The following is a 25,270-nucleotide window of genomic DNA, read 5'->3' as shown; positions in this document are numbered from 1 at the left end:
CCAGGTGGCTGTAGAGGAGCCATTGTTAATGCCCTTCCCCAGGTGGCTGTAGAGGAGCCACTGTTAATGCCCCCTCCCCAGGTGGCTGTAGAGGAGCCACTGTTAATGCCCCCTCCCCAGGTGGCTGTAGAGGAGCCACTGTTAATGCCCCTCCCCAGGTGGCTATAGAGGAGCACTGTTAATGCCCCTCCCCAGGTGGCTGTAGAGGAGCCACTGTTAATGCCCCCTCCCCAGGTGGCTGTAGAGGAGCCACTGTTAATGCCCCTCCCCAGGCGGCTGTAGAGGAGCCATTGTTAATGCCCTTCCCCAGGTGGCTGTAGAGGAGCCACTGTTAATGCCCCCTCCCCAGGTGGCTGTAGATGAGCCACTGTTAATGCCCCCTCCCCAGGTGGCTGTAGAGGAGCCACTGTTAATGCCCCCTCCCCAGGTGGCTGTAGAGGAGCCACTGTTAATGCCCCCTCCCCAGGTGGCTGTAGAGGAGCCACTGTTAATGCCCCCTCCCCAGGTGGCTGTAGATGAGCCACTGTTAATGCCCCCTCCCCAGGTGGCTGTAGAGGAGCCACTGTTAATGCCCTTCCCCAGGTGGCTGTAGAGGAGCCACTGTTAATGCCCCTCCCCAGGTGGCTGTAGAGGAGCCACTGTTAATGCCCCTCCCCAGGTGGCTGTATAGGAGCCACTGTTAATGCCCATCCCAAGGTGGCTGTAGAGGAGCCACTGTAAATGCCCCCTCCCCAGGTGGCTGTAGAGGAGCCACTGTTAATGCCCCCTCCCCAGGTGGCTGTAGAGGAGCCACTGTTAATGCCCCCTCCCCAGGTGGCTGTAGAGGAGCCACTGTTAATGCCCCCTCCCCAGGTGGCTGTAGAGGAGCCACTGTTAATGCCCCCTCCCCAGGTGGCTGTAGATGAGCCACTGTTAATGCCCCCTCCCCAGGTGGCTGTAGAGGAGCCACTGTTAATGCCCTTCCCCAGGTGGCTGTAGAGGAGCCACTGTTAATGCCCCTCCCCAGGTGGCTGTAGAGGAGCCACTGTTAATGCCCCTCCCCAGGTGGCTGTATAGGAGCCACTGTTAATGCCCATCCCAAGGTGGCTGTAGAGGAGCCACTGTAAATGCCCCCTCCCCAGGTGGCTGTAGAGGAGCCACTGTTAAAGCCCCCTCCCCAGGTGGCTGTAGAGGAGCCACTGTTAATGCCCCCTCCCCAGGTGGCTGTAGAGAAGCCACTGTTAATGCCCCCTCACCAGGTGGCTGTAGAGGAGCCACTGTTAATGCCCCTTTCCCAGGTGGCTGTAGAGGAGCCACTTTTAATGCCCCCTCCCCAGGTGGCTGTAGAGGAGCCACTGTTAATGCCCCTCCCCAGTTGGCTGTAGAGGAGCCACTGTTAATGCCCCTCCCCAGGTGGCTGTAGAGGAGCCACTGTTAATGCCCCTCCCCAGGTGGCTGTAGAGGAGCCACTGTTAATGCCCCTCCCCAGGGGGCTGTAGAGGAGCTGTTAATGCCCCCTCCCCAGGTGGCTGTAGAGGAGCTGTTAATGCCCCCTCCCCAGGTGGCTGTAGAGGAGCCACTGTTAATGCCCCTCCCCAGGGGGCTATATAGGAGCCATTGTTAATACCCCTCCCCAGGTGGCTGTAGAGGAGTCTGTATAGGAGCCAATGTTAATGCCTCTCCCCAGGTGTCTGTAAAGGAGCCACTGTTAATGCCCCCTCCCCAGGTGGCTGTAGAGGAGCCACTGTTAATGCCCCTCCTCAGGTGGCTGTAAAGGAGCCACTGTTAAATGCCCCTCCCCAGGTGGCCGCAGAGGAGCCACTCTTAATGCCCCTGCCCAGGTGGCTGTAGATGAGCCACTGTTAATGCCCCCTCCCCAGGTGGCTGTAGATGAGCCACTGTTAATGCCCCCTCCCCAGGTGGCTGTAGAGGAGCCACTGTTAATGCCCCCTCCCCAGGTGGCTGTAGAGGAGCCACTGTTAATGCCCCCTCCCCAGGTGGCTGTAGATGAGCCACTGTTAATGCCCCCTCCCCAGGTGGCTGTAGAGGAGCCATTGTTAATGCCCTTCCCCAGGTGGCTGTAGAGGAGCCACTGTTAATGCCCCTCCCCAGGTGGCTGTAGAGGAGCCACTGTTAATGCCCCTCCCCAGGTGGCTGTATAGGAGCCACTGTTAATGCCCATCCCAAGGTGGCTGTAGAGGAGCCACTGTAAATGCCCCCTCCCCAGGTGGCTGTAGATGAGCCACTGTTAATGCCCCCTCCCCAGGTGGCTGTAGAGGAGCCACTGTTAATGCCCCCTCCCCAGGTGGCTGTAGAGAAGCCACTGTTAATGCCCCCTCACCAGGTGGCTGTAGAGGAGCCACTGTTAATGCCCCTTTCCCAGGTGGCTGTAGAGGAGCCACTTTTAATGCCCCCTCCCCAGGTGGCTGTAGAGGAGCCACTGTTAATGCCCCTCCCCAGTTGGCTGTAGAGGAGCCACTGTTAATGCCCCTCCCCAGGTGGCTGTAGAGGAGCCACTGTTAATGCCCCTCCCCAGGGGGCTGTAGAGGAGCTGTTAATGCCCCCTCCCCAGGTGGCTGTAGAGGAGCCACTGTTAATGCCCCTCCACAGGGGGCTGTATAGGAGCCACTGTTAATGCCCCTCCACAGGTGGCTGTAGAGGAGTCTGTAGAGGAGCCACTGTTAATGCCCCTCCCCAGGTGTCTGTAAAGGAGCCACTGTTAATGCCCCTCCCCAGGTGTCTGTACAGGAGCCACTGTTAATGCTCCTGCCCAGCTGGCTGTAGATGAGCCAGTGTTAATACCCCCCCCAGGTGTCTGTAAAGGAGCAACTGTTAATGCCCCTTCCCAGGTTGCTGTAGAGGAACAACTGTTAATGCTCCTCCCAAGCTGGCTGTATAGGAGCCACTGATAATGCTCCTCCCAAGATGGCTGCTAAGGAGCCACTGTTAATGCCCCTCCACAGGTGGCTGCAGAGGAGCCACTGTTAATGCCCCCTCCCCAGGTGGCTGTAGAGGAGCCACTGTAAATGCCCCTCCCCAGCTGGCTGCAGAGGGGCCACTGTTAATGCCCCCTCCCAGGGTGGCTGTAGAGGAGCCACTGTTAATGCCCCCTCCCCAGGTGGCTGTAGAGGAGCCACTGTTAATGGCCCTCCCCAGGTGGCTGTAGAGGAGCCACTGTTAATGCCCCCTCCCCAGGTGGCTGTAGAGGAGCCAGTGTTAATACCCCTTTCCCAGGTGGCTGTAGAGGAGCCACTTTTAATGCCCCCTTCCCAGGTGGCTGTAGAGGAGCCACTTTTAATGCCCCCTCCCCAGGTGGCTGTAGAGGAGCCACTTTTAATGCCCCCTCCCCAGGTGGCTGTAGAGGAGCCACTTTTAATGCCCCCTCCCCAGGTGGCTGTAGAGGAGCCACTTTTAATGCCCCCTCCCCAGGTGGCTGTAGAGGAGCCACTTTTAATGCCCCCTCCCCAGGTGGCTGTAGATGAGCCACTGTTAATGCCTCTCCCCAGGTGGTTGTAGAGGAGCCACTGTTAATGCCCCTCCCCAGGTGGCTGTAGAGGAGCTGTTAATGCCCCCTCCCCAGGTGGCTGTAGAGGAGCCACTGTTAATGCCCCTCCCCAGGGGGCTATATAGGAGCCATTGTTAATACCCCTCCCCAGGTGGCTGTAGAGGAGTCTGTATAGGAGCCACTGTTAATGCCTCCCCCCAGGTGTCTGTAAAGGAGCCACTGTTAATGCCCCTCCCCAGGTGTCTGTATAGGAGCCACTGTTAATGCCCCTCCCCAGCTGGCTGAAGAGGAGCCTCTGTTAATGCCCCTCCCCAGGTGGCTGTAGAGGAGCAACTGTTAATGCCCCCTCCCCAGGTGGCTGTAGAGGAGCCACTGTTAATGCCCCTCCTCAGGTGGCTGTAAAGGAGCCACTGTTAAATGCCCCTCCCCAGGTGGCCGCAGAGGAGCCACTCTTAATGCCCCTGCCCAGGTGGCTGCAGATGAGCCACTCTTAATGCCCCTCCCCAGGTGGCTGCAGATGAGCCACTCTTAATGCCCTTTCCCAGGTGGCTGTAAAGGAGCCACTGTTAATGCCCTTTCCCAGGTGGCTGTAGATGAGCCACTGTTAATGCCCCTCGCCAGCTAGTTGTAGGGGAAGCATGGTTAATTGCCTTCTCCTGGTTTCTTCACAAGAGCCACTGTTTATGAACACAAGTATTCACATTATCTCCCTTTATATATAAAAACTGAATTCATCTCAATGATCACATGAATTGTTTATACTTTCAAGGCCCCCCCCCCTGTTTTTTTGAAGGAATGAGGACAGTCTCAGTTATTACTGATACAACTTATTTAACTTTGCAATTGTATTCAAAACCTTGGCACATGGCAGACAAGCCTTCAAAACATTACAAAACATGCAGATTTTGTTAGAAGTTATTTATGCATATTAAAGTAAGATATTTGTTCCTTTAATGGAGAAATTAAATTTCATTGTCAGTTCAATCAATACATGTCTTTAAGTATTATTTCATATCAATGGAGCATTATGTATGACATGGAAGAAGAAATCAAATATATTCTGTCTAGAATGCTCGTACATACGTTTTTTCTTGTTGTCATAGTCTCAAAAACATGCTTTCAGGCCAAATATAAATTACTTGAAATGACCTTAAATATGATATTATGTGTTGGTTATGAAATCACTAGACCACACACATCCTTACAGAGAGTGAGAGCATTTCTCAGCAATACACAGGTGTTATCAGCAAACCAAACAAATAACTCTGCAGGAATGTAAACATATCCTGTAACTAGTCCACAAGAAAGTAGTCCTGAGACTGATGTTGACCTACTGAGGTGGTCTATCTAGGTCAATATAGTTTATATTATCAGGTCAATGTATTGTGTTGCTATTGATTTTCTGGTAGATGTATCTATTTATCTGGTATTAATATTGTCTTAATGGGGGGGGGGGAAGTACTAAGAGACCTAGAGTTTAGATTAGATGTTCCCTTGTGTATTTAACTTAGTAGTAGATAATTTTGTAAAATCTTATTGATTTAGAAGTCAATAAGATTTACATAATATGATCCAAATTCAACTGTTCTTAGATAAAATGGTCATGTGTAGTAGATAATTTTGTAAAATATTATTGATTTAGAAGTCAATAAGATTTACATAATATGATCCAAATTCAACTGTTCTTAGATAAAATGGTCATGTCTGTTAAGATGTAAAACTGAAAGTCTTTTAATTAAGCATTGTACTTTTTGGAGGCTAATATGGGATCTAATTTGCTTGAAATGTCTGTCATAATCTAAGTTGTAAAACTACACATACTTATATGAGGCAAATATTTTTTGGATATACTGGTATATATAATTATTCTAACAAGTAAAATACAAAATAAAAACACCATCTGATATGGCCGTCTATTTTTAAAATAAGTAAAAAAAAAACAACGCAGAAAAAATCCTGGCAGATAATAGTAACTTGTCTGTAATAACAGCAATTCCTAAATAACAAAGATATACATATATATTTATAATGAAGGAATTCTAGGGCATGGAATGACATGACACAGGGCAGTCGTTGTCCTATATTTGGACTTTTCTGATAGGGGAAATATGTGTTTTTTTGACTTTGATTGGGAATTCCCATTTTTCCTAGAAATTAACAATATTGTTTACGAAAGACAGCAATATAGTATCAACTTTATGAGGTTGAAAAAATATGTTGCTAAGAGGCAAATACATTATTCCTAACACAAAAAATAAAGCAATGTTCTAATCACGAATTTTCATTGAAATGTTCTAGGAATATGCTCTTTGGTGTTGTTTCTGTGTAATAAATGCAACAGCTTTTATCCGATCTTCATGGAGGTTGGTCAGAATTTTGGTCAGCAAGATATTAAGACAAGTGTAAATATAGGTCATCTCTGGTAAAAAAACTACCATAAGTTACTAGGTCAAATATTAAGACAACATATTGTGTGAAGTTTTGCTTATTTGTTTCACAAATTCACAGAGTGATGCATGGCTCCTTATTAATGATGGAAATAGTTAACCTGTATGATTCCTGTGTCCAAGCAGTGTGTGGTAGGGATTGAAAATCGGACCAAAGTCATAATCGATCATCGAAAATAATCGGACGAGCCATTTCGATCAATCATAGATTATATAATCAAAACGGAACAAGTGAATACATTACAAATATATCCCAAACTATATTGGTTTGTACATACATGTCTTTAAATGAATAAACATATTACAATCAGTTATGTTTTATATGCTGTTTTGTTTTACATTCCAGGTTACAATTGATAATTTAGTAAAATGTTTTTAGGAGATAACTTAATTCTAAAATTATTGAGAATTAAAACTTGATTTTTCCACACTACAAGTATATACCAGACAGTAGTTTTATATTTATTAAAAAGATCAATCATAAACTGATGAATTAATTACATAATTATCAGCATTTTCATCACTTTAAAACAGATATTACATAAATTGGAACAAAAATGTAGTACAAAATGTATTTACATGTAGCATTTTAGAAAATGTTCAATCTTTTACATGAAATACTTATCAATTATAATGACATCATGTTGAAATGAATTTAATATTTTTCTAGCAAGATATAACATGGGGAAATGCTGATCATAACACCTACATCATTTTTACTTGATATTTTTTTTATATTTGATATTACAATGAAGATGATTTTTTACTTTAATAAGACACGTTCGTCCATGGGAGCACATTTTGAAACGGATGTTGCGAGAGTGCATGAGCTCCCCTGATTTCTAATTGCCGTATAAGTCCGTACCGTTTCCCGTTTTAAAGAAAATCAGTACATACCCAACACGGTTACTTCCCTTTGCCGTACATTAGCGATAATCGATTATGGAATAATGAAATCGATTATCGCCAACCTCGGACACAAATAATCGACTTTCGACAATACTCGATCATCGTTTAATCCCTAGTGTGTGGATATTTTTCTCCTCCGACATCTTTTTATTTTTATTTAATTAAAACAGCCCTTAACTATATTTTTACATGTGTACTCAATTTGTCAAATATTGGTCAAATGGCTTTATTTCGATTGTTTTATACCCATTACTATATCAAAAGCCTAAAGGGCCAGAATTCACTCAATATTCAAACTTGGTGCACAGTTATCAAACTCTGCTGTTTATTCAATGTTGGTTGTTGAACAGGAAAGGTGGTCCAGTGTCAAAGCTTAACAACTTAACAACAAGAATTTTTATTTTTGAATTTCAATTGATTGTCAAGCTGGCTCAACAAACAACAGTCTGAACATGACTTTTGAGCTCACTCAACAATTTCTTTTTATGAAATTGAATTCTTAAGAAATGTTTAAGTTGTTAATGACATCATCTGATTTCAAATGTAGTGTGTCAAAATTTTCTTTAGGGGCTCCCAAAGTGCAAAACTGATGGGAGGGCAAACAATTAATATGTTTTAATTAGTTTGTGTTTATCTAGTAATGAGAAACAATCTTTTTCAGGAGTTACTTAAAAACATACAATCTTTGCAACATGTTTTGGTAAACTAGTAAGGAGTTGAGTAAATTTTTGCTTTGGCTGAAACAGTACTTTTTCAGAAAAGTCTGTTCACAAGATAAAGTGATGTTATGACAAAATTGCCACACTACCCAATCAAAAGTGTCTTGTGGTTTCCTTGTTATATCTTTTCAAATAGGAAATATATTCTAGAAAAGACTGAAAAATATTTTATTTACTACCTTGAAGGTTACACAAATGCAAATATCTTGTTTGAAATAGAAGTAATCACCACAGAGCCACAACGCATTGCTGATTGGCTAATTCCAAAATTTGATAAAATATTCTTTCGTAAAAATTAATCAGCTGCTCATAACACCTACACACGTTTGAAAAGATGTTTGTTAAATATTGAACCTAAATACTGAAATAAAAAAATGAAATTTTTACGTTTTGATCCTTCAAATCAACTTTTGCACTGTGGAAGGACCTCATAGTGTTTCGTCAGGCAAGCTTAACAATATTTTTCTGAATGTTGAACACCACATTCATTTCTTTGTATTGTTGAATGATGTTTTTCCAGCTAGCCAGCTCAACATTCGATGTAGTTTGTCGGCCAAGCTCAACAATCATTTCCTGGCCCCAATTTCTCGAAACTTCTTAAGCTTAACAGGCTTAAGTCGCTTATTTCAATTAGCCTAAATACATACTAATAATGGATTTTGATAAATGAAAAATGGTTTCTTCTAATTAGCGTACAGAATTTTCTTATATAATTTATAAAAACTCCAAAAGAAGTTAATATAACACATATTATAGAACAGCAAAAGTAGTGAGATTAGCTTAAGCCTGTTATAAGGGTCTTAAGAAGATAGGAGAAATTGGGGCCTGAATGTTAATCATGTCATTATGTCATGTCAGGCTGGCCTGATTTTACAGTTCCGTTAGTCAAATGCCATTTGTCAGGCCAGCTGAACAATCATTTTATGATGTTAAATGATGGTTGTTGAGCCAACTCAATATTAAGTTGCCCATCTAGGTCGACATATATTTTCTGATTTGCATGCATCTGATTGAACATTTTGTGAGTATTTATTTTTTTTTGAGGCAAATTGGAAGTGGTTTGCATAAAAAATCAGAGACAGTTAGGTTTCCTAGTCTGTATATTAAAACTCCATTGTTGTGAAATATTGATGTATTGTTATATAAGAAAACTCTTGTAACATTTCTCTGTGAACAGGGGAGATGAAAACATCAACTGCTGCCAAGTTGAAGGTCATTTTAAAATATAACTGCTTAGATTCTGTTCTTTTTTAACAATTCGTAACTTCGCAGAGCGCATTGTAAAATCTGATTTCAGACAGAATTATTTTTTTCTAATTGACAATTTATCATTTACTTCTCTTCTTCCCCCAAGGAAAAAATGTCTAAATGTTATTAAAGAACGCACATAAATGGCCGGTTAATGTGATCCTGTTGAATGAAAGTGTCTAATGATGTTTGTTAACTTCAGGGTTATTTCTTCATCTATAGAAAGTATGCAGAATATCAGTATTAATGTTTAACAATGGGTGGTTTTAAAGAGAACTTATGAAAAGAACTGCACTCTTTTATATGGTAGATACATTTAGAATTTTATGATTGGTTATTTTGTCAGTCCATCCATTCCTATTTTGTGTCCAATTCAATAACACTCAAACTAAGGAAGGATTCCTAACTAACTGCACATTGTTCACCACATCAAGAAGACTTGCAGAGTACTTGCTCCAGCCACCTACCTTCAAGGTCACCGTCCATAACTGTCAAAGAAACTTTACACACTGTCTGCTATATTAAGTCTTTGTTCAGTAAGCATGTTCCTGCCCCCTAGCACCTATCTTCAAGGTCAAACTAAGGGGTCATAGCAGGGCTTCTAAACTTTTGGAACCTCAATCGGTCCGGACCCGGACCCCCCCCCCCCCCCCCCCCCCCCCAAAATAAATAAATAAATAAATCCTCCCCCTTCAAAGAAAGCAAAAAAGACCTGTTCAAAAAAGTCAAAAAGTCCGATTATATAGAAATGTCACACATTTTTGCGATGTACATTCTGTCAATACTTTTCCCGATGTTACACTTCGTAAGTGGTCTGTATCATCAATAGTAATTGATACAAACTTAATTTCAAATGAGATTATCATCAAGTTCTGTGGCGTTTCTAACAAGAAACGCTGCAAGCTTAATTAACTGCGGCCGCCGGTAGCGGTCAGACGACAAAAAGTGAAACAGTATTATGATTTATTTGCTTAATGCTACTACAGTGGGTCAACATTCAACTGATAATCTTTAATAATCATATATATATCTACATTTATAATCGGGGCTTCAAGCTATAAGTTTGATATCGCAGCGAATTTTTCATTACAGTGTATTAAAATGACGTAAGCAGCACACTGAGCTTTCAGACTCTGTAGTTGATCGAGCGTGTCGCTGTTGATATCCTATAGGACTGGGTTAATCAGTTTCAATGCTTTCACGGATTAACAAATAACACTTATTCAGGATAGCTGCAAGCTCATAATTTGTTTAATTGTGTCTTCTACGACCTATCACTACACGTGATTGGACCGATTGCAAGTGTCTGCTAAATTAACAGATATCGTGTTCAGCGTAGCGGAAAAAGCAGCTGGTCGCATTGGTCTGATGGTAACTAGGACACTTTTATTGTTTTTTTTTAATGTGTGAATGACCCAAGAATGTTTGTGTATTACAATTTCTACAGTTTTTTCTGACTAGTCATTTTGGACCGAAATTATAAAAAAATGAGGAAATTTCAGACCAATTTTTTGACACTTTTTGAAACTGAAATTGGTCTGGCTTGGTCAAAATCGGTCCAGACTCCAGACCAGCAAATCGCCGGTTTTTAGAAGGTCAGATTGCCATTTTTATGTGTCCCAAAGGGAGAACATATAGTTATTGCTTAGTCCATCTGGCCATCAAAGCCTTGTCTGGAAAATAACATCATAACTACTGATGGGATTGAAATGAAACCTTAAATATCAATAGATGGCAATGAGAGAAAGTGCAGAGCACAAGAACCATAATCATGCCATGCATATTTTTAAGTTATCTCCCATATACTTGATATTTTTCAAAAATAGGTACTTGTCAGGGCCATAACTTGGAAAATACTAAATGGATTGAAATGAAACTTGGGAGAAATGTAGATAGATGGCAGTAAGAAGAATTGAATTATGACAGAACCACAATCCTACCCTGCATTTTTAATTATCTCCACTGGAACTCCCCTTATCTATTTTTGAAAATCAGAGTTTGTCCAGGCCATATCTTGGATATTTGTGTAAATTTTATAATTGCTACTTTTTTATGCCCCCACAAAGTGGCGGCATATAGGGTTGCCCTTGTCCGTACGTCCCGAAGATTGTTTCCGATCTAATTCTTGAAAACCGTTTGTCCCATCCTCACCAAACTTTAAACACATGTTTGTGACCATAATATCTTGATCAAGTTCGATAGTCATGGAAATCGCTTTAGTCATTTAGGAGTTACGGCCCTTTTTTGCCAAAAATTCCCGAAGATTGTTTCCGATCTAATTCTTGAAAACCGTTTGTCCAATCCTCACCAAACTTTAAACACATGTTTGTGACCATAATATCTTGATCAAGTTCGATAGTCATGGAAATCGCTTTAGTCATTTAGGAGTTACGGCCCTTTTTTGCCAAAAATACTTCAAAAATATATGTTTCCAATCTAATTCTTGAAAAGTATGTGTCCAATCCTCACCAAACTTTACATACATGATTGTGACCATAATATCTTGATCAAGTTCGATAGCCATGGAAATCGCTTTTGTCATTTAGGAGTTACGGCCCTTTATTTGCAAAAAAAGACTTGAAAAATATGTCCCGAAGATTGTTTCCGATCTAATTCTTGAAAACTGTTTGTCCAATCCTCACCAAACTTTTAACACATGTTTGTGACCATAATATCTTGATCAAGTTCGATAGCCATGGAAATCGCTTTAATAATTTAGGAGTAAGGGCCCTCAGATTATCCTGAATAATCATTATGGCTTATTTTCTGTGACAAAAAATCGAAGTGGGGGCATCCGTGTCCTATGGACACATTTCTAGTTATTTCATTTCTTGAAATTTATTATAAGACCTGCCAATATCTTTCCATGTTATGAAATTTTCCAATTTGTATATAAGGCCAAAAAAAAAAAATTGTTTGTTTAGGGTAACCTTCTCAAAATTTCTAGGTAGGGTAGGTAGGGATTTTTTATTAATTTTTTTCAAAATCTGTCGTAAGTTCAGAGTGTTTTCTTGCACATGGCAGTCTTTCCTACATTACTGTCATTGCCTGACTTTGTTTTATCATATAAACAATAATTCTGATTAAAATCTGCATTTATCCGCCCTTCGTTACTCTCTATTCGCTAACGAATATTTATTTTGCTCAGAAACGTAAATAAATAGTTAGGATCAGCGCATTTTTATAGGTAGGGTCGGGTTACCCGAAACAGACATATATTTTTTTAGGCCTAATAATGCCTTAGCAATTACCTTCTACCAGCACATTGTATTACAAATACTGTTTTTCATAAAGAATGAAAAAATGGGAAGCATCCAACACTTCCTGTGATAGTCTTGTTCATGTCTTTTATATAAGTCCTTAGGAAATTAAAAGGATTTCAAAATAATTTAGCACAAATGTTCACTAAATCATGCTGATATGCATGGTGCAAGTTCATGAACCTACCTTCACACTTAGGGGTCAAAGGTCTTCTGTAAATCATTGAAAACCTGGTCTCTTCGTATTGCGATGTATCTTATTTGCTTTTTAATTTGTCTTTTATATATTTTTCCTTTTGACAGGCACATATTACAATCAATCATTATCTTCTTACTTATAAGACAAAACAGGGTAAAGTTGAGCGCGCTGTCCTACAACAGCTGTTGTATAAATGGTAAAATCTATATTGATACTAATATCCATTTTGAAGTTATTCCATACTAGTGATGGTAATCCATAATTCCAGGTCGCTGGATGGTCGTCTGCAGGTATCCCAACGGAAGGGCCTCCCTCACGTGATCTACTGTCGTCTGTGGCGGTGGCCGGACCTCCAGTCCCACCAGGAGTTGCGGGCCATAGAGTCGTGTGAGTACGCCTACGCCCTGAAGCGGGAGGAGGTGTGTGTGAACCCGTACCACTACAACCGTGTAGAGATTCCTGAAGGATTCGAGGCCGACACTGGCAATATGATGAGTACGTATCCGACCAAACTTTAGGGTCATTTAACAGAAATTGAAAAATGATTGATGATCAGTTAATAATCAAATATTTCCATGCTCAAAGAAAAAACCTTATATTTCAACTATTTTTTGTCTACAAATTTCCTATGCATTTTCTGACTTGTCTGTTTTGCTTTATTTATTTATCTAGCATTGATAACTAAATTTATATCAAATGCGGGTGATAATTTTAATTTAAAGTTGAAAAGTTTTTATTCTGGAAGAAGAGAAATGGAGCTGAAATGGTCTTAAATCATGGAAAAAGAGACGAAAGGAAAATATTTTTGATAATTGATTATAATAATAATAATAATAATTAATAATAATAATTATACATATAATCATATTAATCATAATAATAAAAATAATAATTATAGTTATAATAATAATAATAATAATAATAATTATAATAGTAATAGTAACTAATAAAAGAAGAAATAAAGTAAAGATATAAATGTCATAACCTTGAAGTAAAGATATAAATGTCATAACCTTGAAGTAAAGATCAGGGCTCTCGCGAGGGGGCGACTTGGGCGAAGTGGTCGCCTAAAATTTCCAGACTTTGCCCATTTGTATCATCAAAGCGACATTGACTTCGCCGAAAATTTTAGCACATTGTAAATCTGTCAATCAGCGAGTATTTGGCCACTGTCCCATTAGTCAAAACATCGCAGTAAGCAATTCATACAAATTGGTAATCTCCTAATCCGATAATTGGGCCGTGTCACCAAAACATCGCCAGTAGACGGAGCTATTGAAAGTTAACCAATCAGAATGTACATTGAGAAGACCCTGATCAAATGATATAAGTTTGTTAAAATGAGATAGAAAAGGCGACATAATTATGTAAAATTGTGTCGAGCATTAATGAAGTAAAAAAAAAATTAATATATGTATTGAATAAACAATAGAAGGCATTTAAACATTGTTGCTTTTGAAGCAGACGGTCATAGCCATCTCGGGCCATCGGCAAGTAGGCGTTAAGAAAATCAATAACATGGCGTATCACCAAATATTTGATTGGTTTTAGTGAAATGTTCATGATAAAAATTGATTTGTAAACACATTTTTTTATTTTATTTTTGCTTTATGTAGAGTTTACTTACAGTAATTTTCTCCTGTCATAGTTACGATGTCCAAAAAAAAATCGGCGAGGTTGCCATTTTGTCAGAACAATTTTCCGAGTTAATTTTTCAACCTCCCATTATGTATTGGTAAATTTTTCATCAAGGACACTGATTTAAATGTCATATGGTTTTTAAATGTTAGCATATTTAAAATTATTTAGTCAGAGAAAAGTAAATAACAGCATAGATGAATGTGACATTCGTACCCAATCCCGAACGTACCAAAACAAGATTCGTCCCCCTACTATATTGACAGTTCATTTATAAGGTCATTTTGATTATTTAAAATCCTTAGCTGTCCTTTTTTTCATTTTAGATGCTTTTTTGAGATAAACTATGTGACATTGACAAATACACTTTTGCTGAGCCAAAAATGATACATTATTTTTTGAACATTTTATATAGTTATAGCAATCAATTTTAATGTGAATATAAACTTAGGTGAGTGGTATGGCATAGTTTTTGTATCAGGTGTTACAAAAAGTATCACTTCTCCCTAAAGTCTCCCCACTTCTCCCTAAATTGCCTGAAGGGAGAAGTCACTTCTCCCAAAATGTTCAGCCTAGTGAGAGCCCTGAAGATATAAATGTCAAAACCTTGAAGTAAAGATATAAATGTCATAACCTTGGTTGTTTGTTGACATCATAGTCAATGTTGTGGAAAAGCTTTTGGTCACAACTCTAAATGCTAAAATATTCACATAAAATCTTGTACACATACTACAAATGACAAAATGCATTTTTCTCTACATAAAATTGGGCAGAAATTTGCTTTCCCATATAATTCTTATATGATTCATTTTCCCTTACAGTGGTAGTAGAACTCGTATATCTGAAAATTATTTAATTAAAAGGGGCTAGACACCAGATGCTCCAGTAATCTGCTAAATAGATTTTTTCCACAAAGCCAGCCTAAAATTGGAGGTCGATAGTTTATCATTTAACATGATTAAAAGTAAACTATATTTTCTAGGTGTCCCAAGTTGAATTTACCAGTGTAAAAATACCAACGCTATTTTTAATTTAACTTGGATTTACGCAGTGACAAAACCAGTAAATTTTAAATTGGAAAAATACCCTGAAACTGTGAAAGATACAAGTATCATAAGCCATCTGATTCATCAGTTAGTAAGATTCAATGTGTTGTCCACAATGGTATCAATTTTATGTAAGATTTTGATAAATTCCTTTTTCTTGAACTAATGTATCACCTGGTGTCTATTCCCTTGAACATATCATTTTCCTACATCCTTTTGTCATTGACCTATTTGAAATGTTTATAGTTGTACTTCATTTAGCAAATAAGTGATTCCTAACAACTTTTCAATGATCATTGTTCTAAAATTCTGAAACTCACTATCGGTAATCTTTAAAAGTACCACTATTTCTTCAAGGTTCACAAATCAGTCATAGAACACTGGCATGTGTTGCAATGCCGATCTTTCAGGCATAACTAATTTTAAAGCTTAATTTATCCCTTTAAAGCTGCGCTCTCACAGATATACCAATTTTACAACTTTTTATTTTTTGTCTTTGAAAGAGCAAATTTTTGCATGAATTTCTGCCTACCAATGATAAACGATCAGATCGCAGATTTTCAAATTTCATGCCGAAAATTAATGTTTTATAGCTTTAAGAAAAATGCATAAACATCAATTTTTGAACTTAAATATAAAAATCTGTGATCTGATTTTCTTTTTTCCATGTTTTCCATGGATTTTCTCAAAAAAGACTGTGAATGATTGGTATGCCCAACAGCTGGCAACCTGTTCTGTGAATGATTGGTATGCCCAACAGCTGGCAACCTGTTCTGTGAATGATTGGTATACCCAACAACTGGCAACCTGTTCTGTGAATGATTGGTATGCCCAACAACTGGCAACCTGTTCTGTGAATGATTGGTTGGCAACCTGTTCTGTGAATGATTGGTATACCCAACAACTGGCAACCTGTTCTGTGAATGATTGGTATGCCCAACAACTGGCAACCTGTTCTGTGAATGATTGGTATGCCCGACAACTGCCAACCTGTTCTGTGAATGATTGGTTGGCAACCTGTTCTGTGAATGATTGGTATACCCAACAACTGGAACCTGTTCTGTGAATGATTGGTATGCCCGACAACTGGCAACCTGTTCTGTGAATGATTGGTATGCCCAACAACTGGAACCTGTTCTGTGAATGATTGGTATGCCCAACAACTGGAACCTGTTCTGTGAATGATTGGTATGCCCAACAACTGGCAACCTGTTCTGTGAATGATTGGTATGCCCAACAACTGGCAACCTGTTCTGTGAATGATTGGTATGCCCAATAGCTGGCAACCTGATCCGTGAATGATTGGTATGCACAATAGCTGGCAACCTGTTCTGTGAATGATTGGTATGCCCAACAACTGGCAACCTGTTCTGTGAATGATTGGTATGCTTTTCACATGTAGACATTGCTATAATTATTATTTCTTTTCAAGACAGATGTGGTCTACATGGCTATATTATTTCTTTCCAAGACAAATGTGGCATAAATTTCCTCACCCTAACCCTGGCAGAATGTAGGGAGACATCATTCCCATCGATTACAACATCAAAATTCAGTGTAGGCCATTACATAACCCTGTACAAATTTGAGCAGATTAATGCAATTTGCTTCCTCCAATTTCTCACCATACTTTATTGCTATAACAGACTGGTATAGGGTTGTATACAGTTTTGTTTTACTTGAATAGCTTCTCAAGGAAATAGTGAGAGATTTCAAATTTTGAATTATAGTTGATGTTGAATATAAAGACTCGCTGGGCTAGTTGCAAGGAGCCATGCACATATGGGGTAGGCTATAAAAGGGAACAATGCATTATGTGGGATAGGCTTTAGAGGGGAGCCATACACTATGTAGGTAGGCTATGAAAGGGAGCCATGCACTATGTGGGATGGCTACAGAAGGGAGCCATACACTATGTGGGGTAGGCTATAGAAGGGAGTCATCCACTATGTGGGGTAGGCTATGAAAGGGAGCCATACACTATGTGGGGTCGGCTATAGAAGGGAGCCATACACTATGTGGGGTAAGCTATAGAAGGGAGCCATACATTATGTGGGGTAGGCTATAGAAGGGAGCCATACACTATGTGGGGTAAGCTATAGAAGGGAGCCATACACTATGTGGGGTAGGCTATAGAAGGGAGCCATGCACTATGTGGGGTAAGCTATAGAAGGGAGCCATATACTATGTGGGATAGGCTATAGAAGGGAGCCATGCACTATGTGGGGTAGGTTCTAGAAGGGAGCCATATACTATGTGGGATAGGCCATAGAAGGGAGCCATATACTATATGGGATAGGCTATAGAAGGGAGCCATATACTATGTGGGATAGGCTATAGAAGGGAGCCATGCACTATGTGGGGTAGGCTATAGAAGGGAGCCATGCACTATGTGGGGTAGGCCATAGAAGGGAGCCATACACTATATGGGGTAGGCTATAGAAGGGAGCCATATACTATGTGGGGTAGGCTATAGAAGGGAGCCATATACTATGTGGGGTAGGCTATAGAAGGGAGCCATACATTATGTGGGGTAGGCTATAGAAGGGAGCCATATACTATGTGGGGTAGGCTATAGAAGGGAGCCATATACTATGTGGGGTAGGCTATAGAAGGGAGCCATATACTATGTTGGGTAGGCTATAGAAGGGAGCCATGCACTATGTGGGGTAGGCTATAGAAGGGAGCCATATACTATGTGGGGTAGGCTATAGAAGGGAGCCATGCACTATGTGGGGTAAGCTATAGAAGGGAGCCATATACTATGTGGGGTAGGTTCTAGAAGGGAGCCATGCACTATGTGGGTTAAGCTATAGAAGGGAGCCATATACTATGTGGGGTAGGCTATAGAAGGGAGCCATGCACTTTGTGGGGTAGGTTTTAGAAGGGAGTCATGCACTATATGGGGTAGGTTCTAGAAGGGAGCCATACATTATGTGGCAAAGGTTATAGAAGGGAGCTCATGATTACTTCATAGGGTTATTAGTGTCTAGCCCCTTCACACCCCTTAAACTGAAACCATCATGCAACACACTTGTATCTGATTTCAGCTCTGCCCCCTGTCATGGTACCCAGATCCACAGAGATCCCGAATAAACTCCCGGAACTCGAGAATTACGCCACCACAGTGCCAGAGAACACAGACTTCCCAACAGGACTGGGTGAAAACTTTTCTATACCAGGTATGCTCAAACTTTGTGTAGTGGCTACATCCCCTTCGTGTACTACTCACACTTCCCCACAGACATATATAGCAGGATGTAAGAGAGATGAAAAATGCCAAAAAGCATGTTGTCATCAGAATGCATTTGACACTCAAATCCCCTACTAAGTACTTGAGGAATTGAGTTTGTATGGTAGGACAAAAGGTGCATTCAATAAACATCCATTATCATCATCATCCGCCATCACCATCAGTAGATGATCTGCTGAAATCATTGTAATGAATGATGTTTTAAGTTCTCACACATATAATTCTGGTAACTGAATCATTTGTCATCTGTTCTCAGAAACAAGACCCTAAAACAAACAGCTTCCTGGGGTAAACTTCATCCTTTTTACAGTTTTGTCAGGGGAAAAAATCTCTTTTTTATATAAAATATCTGTCTGGTGTGACAAAGCATGTCAGACTTAACACTTTCTTTAGTGTAACAGGATATACTCCTCTCTGTAAAAAAATTAAATTACATTTTATGAAGTTCAGTAACTGCAGCGTGTTATTGTGTGGAGGTATTCCCAATTTGGGGTCTAGTTTTGTTACATCGCAAAAATAACTTAAATTGTTACAGAATATGTCTAACAAAGGTTCGTTTTTGCATGAAACACATACATTTCTAGACACAAGTTGTCAATCAGTGTCATGTTGTAATGTTTATTTTCGACAGAGACAAATGGAGATGCCTTGCAAATGGTATAATATGGGCTGTAATAGATCAAAACACTCCTCAGAGATTTTGTAAGATTAAATGCAAATTGTATGTTTTCACATATTTACATATTTGAAAGTTGGAAGTTTTTTTCTTTTAGATGATGTATTAGAAATATTTTCATACATCTCAAAACTGGGTAAATAGTATTTAATCTATTGAAATGGTTTTGGAGGTTATAGGGGTCCGTGGCGGTCTTGCGGTGGCCTACGAAGTCAGTACAAGTCATCAGTGTGTGTTAAACAAGCAACCACGTTATTTACCTTGAAGTCAGTTTTAGGATATTCATCATCCTCAAATTCTCATGAAACTTCGTGGTTTTGGCAATAAGCATATCAGTAGCAAGTTCAAGCATCCTAGTTTAACATAATGTATTGTGAGTTATGACGCTTGATCAAATGATCAGGGCAAACTGCCTCGTGGGAATGCAGATGAGCATTGACATCTGGGGGAAGTTGTGTCTGCAGAGCACTAATCAGGACAGGTCAACGAGAGAGCTTTACTAGCGGAAGCAATGACTTTTTAAATCACTTTCTGTTAACAAGGAATTAGTTAACTGACATAACCCCAGCAAAGAAGGTTCAGAGATTCTTATGCAACAGTGTGAAACTGTAAAGCGCTCTCCAGGAAGTAGATAATTCCTTGCCACTGGGAACTGACTTAATAGGACTTTCTTGTTACATGCTGTTGTATAAGAGTTGGCTTGGGTGGCCTTTAGGGCTTAGACAACTCAAACAATGCTCAAACAACACATGTACACCCCTCTTTGTTGTCATCTTAAGTTTTCTTGTGATTTTTATCCTCAATTTACAGACAGTTATCTGAATTATGATTAAATGATGACTCTGAATTCTCCAAGAATGTGGTTAAACCAACATCATTATCTGAACATAGACCATCAACTTATCAGAATAAGGCATTTTACGGAAAAATTAAGGTTTTGTTAAGAAAATTAATTATTCAAACAAATTCAAATTGATTGGTTCTTTAATGCGCTGATTATTATACTTTTGAGTACAATTAGAGGATAATTATATCAACTGGTAATATCACAGTATACTTCATAGTCTTAACTATGTAAAAGTAAATGCCAAAATATCAAAAAAGAAAACCAACATATTGTTATGTCCTTGTATTCTTCCTTGAAAATATCGGTTCTTCATTTACACGGGGTCATGGTAATATAGGGTGACGTAAATAACGTGTCAAGATGTAGGCTGAATCTGTTTACCAATACAGCCACAGTGCAAATCTCCTTGACATCCCTCCTTGACCAATCAAATCGCTGACCGATTCCCGGAAAAAATGGATAAAAGTTCGGTGAGCTAGGTCTGGCTTTCAGCGTGGATGTATCGTGAAGCAGTGCTGTATTGCGGTATCCCATGCAGAATCAATACTCTGGTTGACGGACTCTTCTCCATGCAGCGGGAGTGGTTTTTTGGCTGGTCACCAGTTATTGCATGATCTGAGTAAAAATTATAGATTAAATTTATCACAAATCCTAGGAGCGGTTTTGTACCTAGGATAGAATTTCAACAGTTGAGCATTCCTTGTATTAAAGTGTAAAATCGCCCCTTAATTCCTAATGAAGTAACCGCCTGGTTTCGCATAAGCGGTCATTGAATTATTCGTCATTCATGGCGGATGTCAAGAAGCAGTCAAGTGTAATATGTTATTATTCTGATAAGAAACCCAGAAAGAGCTTGCAAAAATGCTAAAAGTAAGTCTGGATTGAAGATTTCCTGCTAACATTATTTTTAAGATGAAGCAAAGTGGAGTAAAGTCAGGCAGCACAAACAACAAACTGAGATTTTGAGCCACTTTCATAACTTCAAAAGCCCTGTAGTCATTTTTTGCTTTCTATTTTTTGATTTTCTGGTTGTGTAATGTTTGAGTCTAAGATTGCCATATTTGGCCCTGTTGTTTGGTGCTGGTTGTGACGAAGACGTGCATCCAATCAAGTTGACCTGTTTTGCAAGTAGAGACTCTACAAGGAAATAATAACCAGACAGCCATTATAAGTATCTAAATAACACTGCTCAAGTATTGGAGATTTGCCTGCAAAAGTATTTATAATTATGGGAAATATAAACAGATAAATTCTTCCTAACCTACACGTACACAGAATGTCAAAGACTGCAGGCATTGGCCAAGCTTCATTTTTGCCATTGTGCATATTGGGATGTTGTTTTGCTGAAAAAAACTCCAAGATGAATTCTCCTATACATTACATGAGAATCTAGATGCTTATTGGCAAAAACCTCTACTCCACATACATAGGCTGTAGGTAACAGACACGCTATTTATAGAAGCTCGGAGTTCAACTATTGAGAAACCAGTGCATATTGTCTGTAATGGTTGGATGTCGAAGAAACCCAGACAAAATATGTCGTCTTGGACTGGTTTTCAATTTCTGCTAAAAATGGCTTCTTCCAGACTGCGAAGAGAAGCCTCATGTAATACAGATTTGGCTTGGAATCTGCAATGGCGGAGTTAAGTGTTTGTGAACCAGTCTTCGGTTCTGTTCCATAGCTGAAGTGTACACTACTTAAGACGATGTATGCATCTATATATCCATGTGCAGTCGTTGCAGACATGACGGTTTTGGCGATAACAGCGATTCGGTCGATATTCGGGTTGAAAAGAATATTTACACGGAGACCTATATTTTTTAACGACAATGGCGCACAGGAAAATGTTAACTAAATAAACGGATTGATGGCAGAAATATCTACATGTTATTTTTGAATTAAGTTTGCCAATATTCTTATTTTAATAGCAGTTTTTGAGGAAATATCTACAACAATGAGTGATTTACTTGTCTTTTAAACAATAACGGAATATAAGCGAATTGTTTTTGCCATTAGATAGACAATGCTTTATTGATTGGGATTGTAATTGTCTTATATTTTCCGGGGAAAAAGTAATTATATATGAAAATATTGACATGAAATGAGATATGAAAAAGTGGGCAATGAATTTTTGTTCGGATATTAAAAAAAGTTTGTGGTAACTGAGGAATAGTGGACATTGGTGAATTTTTAGAATTAAGCTACACTGGTGTTTCAATAGACTTAAGTGATCAAATCCTACCTCATAAATGGATTATTTTTATTCCAACAAATAGAGTTATATTGAATAATTAATTTATCTGAACTTACCTCAAATTGTTGAAATAAACTGTGATATTTGCTTTTGAACTTTAGCATTTACAATTTATAAATGAACCAAAAATTCACATTTTTGTGACTTATCTTTTGCTGGAGATTTGTTTGTTAACATAGAGTTTTTGTATATTGTACATTAAGATTATCATGTTTTGAAAACTAATCAAACCAAAACGGCAAGCTGAATAATTTGGAATTTGAACCGGTAGAAAGACGTTCAACGAAAAACCCAAGTTATTGGAACTATTTTGAGATGTAATGAAATGCATTTACATCAAATAGGCTGAGGAAAAGGAAAACTTATATTTAAAACAAAAAGGCATTTGAACCCAAATATATAAATATAATTTCAAAGAAGACACAGAAAGGCATAATTGAAAAGCGATCATTGTCAAAGAAAGGCATAGCAAACCAAAGAGCAACAATTGAACCCAAAGAAAGACATTTGAGCCCTAGGAAGGCCCTAGGCTCAATGTCCAGTACACAAGTTGTGTTAGTTTCCTCGTCATCGGAAAGCGAGGAAAGCCGACCGTCACAGATGCACAGACATATTATCTCGTCACTGTTTGGAGCAGGTACAACATTTTTGTCTTAGTATATTGTTAAGTTAACCGTGGTAAGTGTAAGCAAAACATGAACATGTCTAAGATGAACTCATATTCTTATAATGCCAAGTAAATCTTATCAGCAGAATGTGCACTATGTGTGCTGATTGGCTGTAGAATGACTGGTAGATTAATAATTCCAAGGAACAGAAGCAACATTTTATTAATATTTTTAGCTGTTGAACCAACATATGCTACGGAATATTACGACCAATCTTGGGCCTTCATTTCACCCTGGCTCTTGTCACGTTTGTTCCCGTAATTATGACAACATACTGTAATTGCAGAACCATACCTGGGTCGAGGGGGACATGAATAAAGTGACTTTTACTTTTACCATGAAAACAGTGCTACAGACATTAATCAATGGGTTGAAAATACCCTGTCTGGTGGGGATGCACAAATTGTAATTATGTCTGGACAGTCAGCTGTTTCCAAGAAATCTCCAGTTTTTGCCTGACTATAAGTGCACTTGGCCAGTGTAACAGTTACTATGACTTCATTAAAGCTGTTTTGACCACTGTATTTTTATATATTTAATAATATAGAAACAGATTTAAGGGACTGTACACCAGTTTTTTTCTGTAACAAATCTCAGGACAATTATTTAATAAAATGTTTTACTCTTTGATTTCATAATTGTAAAAAAACATATCAAAATGTAAACAAAAATCAAGTCGGGAGACCGGGTTCGAACTGGTGATGCCAAAATTGCATTCTAGTGTTGTATCCCCTATGCTACGAAGGCTGCGCCTAAACAGTAGGAATATTTAAGCTATATACCTAACATGGTCATATCACGTGATAACATCGACTAGCCAATCACGCATAAGGAATGAATTCTACTAGGTAGACATACCTAGTAATCTTTTTGAATGGAAAAATATGAAAGAACTGCGAAAAATAAATTAATTGTAAACTATGTGGTACTTCAGTTATTAAGTTTCAATGCATTGTACACACCAAGTTTATGTCAGTTTTCGACAATTTTCTTTTTTTTTTCGCTGCTTCATCATACAAAGTGCAGCCCCTTTAATGGTTGCATTAGGTGTCTTGAGCACTTTGTAATCCTCTGATATTTCGATGCAATGTTGAGAAATTCTGACACAATTAGAAATTGTGTTGATATGTTTGATAATAAGGCCCTAGATATTATTTCCCTTCCATGGTGCAGTGGCTATGATCCCAACTGCAGAATGAGTGCATCCAAGATCAAGTCCTGCTGCTGGCCAAACATCCTAGATATTTTTTATGCCCCCAAAGTTGGGCATATTTAAATGGCACCCTACCATCCGTTCGTCTTTGTGAGTCCATCTGTTCTACTGTGTCCGGCTCAATTTCTTATGTCCAGGCTGAAACTTTATCTTGTTGGACCGAATTTAAAATAACTTGCCACATGTGTTTGGCATACCAAGACGATGTGTCGTGTTCAAGACCTTAGTCCCTACCTCAAAAGTCAAAGGTCACATGAAGTGTTTGGTTTCTATGAAATGCTGTATACACGGTCATAGAGTATACCAGTAGTTTGCCGTGTCTGGGCGGTAAATTTCTCGTTTATGGAGAGATTTTATTAAAACTTGTTTGTCTTTTTTTTGTATGGAATAAATTTCATGTTGTCACATCAGTTTGTCTTTCCAAATTTTACAAAATATTTAGTACTGCAGCTATGCGTAGTCTTAAGTATTTAACAGAGATATTTATTTAAATTGCCTCTCGATGTCACAAATTTTAAAAATATGTGTATTTGAAACAGTTTTGAGTTTACTTTTTAGCTTTCAATTCCATTGCATGCTACTGCTTATAAACCATCAATATTAAATTCCTAAGAATGTTCTTGGTAATCTGCTTGCATGCTTGTTTTCATCTATATCAACGTATTTATATTGCCAGGTCTTGAATGCATACCAAATGAATCTGCATAACATATTAGTTGAATATGAGGATTCTTTTTTTTGCCATAAAAACAAATTATTAGCTAAAATGATAATTTTTAAGGAAAGGCAGGAAAAGTGAGTATACTTTAGTCTTTAAATGTGCCTGACTCTTCAGTGTAACTAATGCATTGACTCATTTTTAAACTGCCTTAAATTTGCCTTTTTGGAAATTCAGCGCAATATGTCCTAGAAGTGGTAAAATAAGTGCTGGAATGAGTCACAAATGTGGCAAAACAATCACAATAAGTCCCAAATATGGCAAAACAAGCGCTATTAGTCCCAAATTGGCAAAACAAGCGCTGTTAGTCCTAAATTGGCAAAACAAGCGCTGTTAGTCCCAAATTGGCAAAACAAGCTCAGCTAGTCCTAATTGTGGCTAAACAAGTGAAGTAAGGATCATATGTGGCAAAAAAAGAGTATCTCCCAAATGTGGCAAAATAAGCACATTAAGTCCTAAATGTGGCAAAATAATCACAGTAAGTCCCAAATGTGGCATAATAAGTGCAGTAAGTCCCAAAAGTGGCAAAACAAGCTCAGTAAGTCCTAAATGTGGCAAAATAATCACAGTTAGTCCCAAATTGGCACAACAAACGCTAATAGTCCAAAATCCAAATGCGGGAAAATAAGAGCGCAAGTCCCACATTAAGTTCCAAATATGGAAAAATAAGCCCAATAAGTCACAAATGTG

The 25,270-nt window shown here is 39.1% G+C and overlaps 1 protein-coding gene across 1 annotated transcript in view; it reads left to right on the top strand.

The window, feature by feature from the left end:
- The window catches only part of LOC128221939 (mothers against decapentaplegic homolog 3-like), a 62,265-nt gene that overhangs the window by 4,965 nt on the left and 32,030 nt on the right, over positions 1-25,270 (top strand). Inside the window, exons 2-3 of the mRNA XM_052930651.1 lie at positions 12,535-12,761; positions 18,001-18,132. Coding sequence (XP_052786611.1) covers positions 12,535-12,761; positions 18,001-18,132 — 359 coding nt within the window. The remainder of the gene's footprint in view (positions 1-12,534; positions 12,762-18,000; positions 18,133-25,270) is intronic.

Source organism: Mya arenaria, chromosome 16, assembly GCF_026914265.1.
Source record: "Mya arenaria isolate MELC-2E11 chromosome 16, ASM2691426v1".
Lineage (NCBI taxonomy): Eukaryota > Metazoa > Mollusca > Bivalvia > Myida > Myidae > Mya > Mya arenaria.
This window is presented reverse-complemented; position numbering and strand designations above follow the sequence as displayed.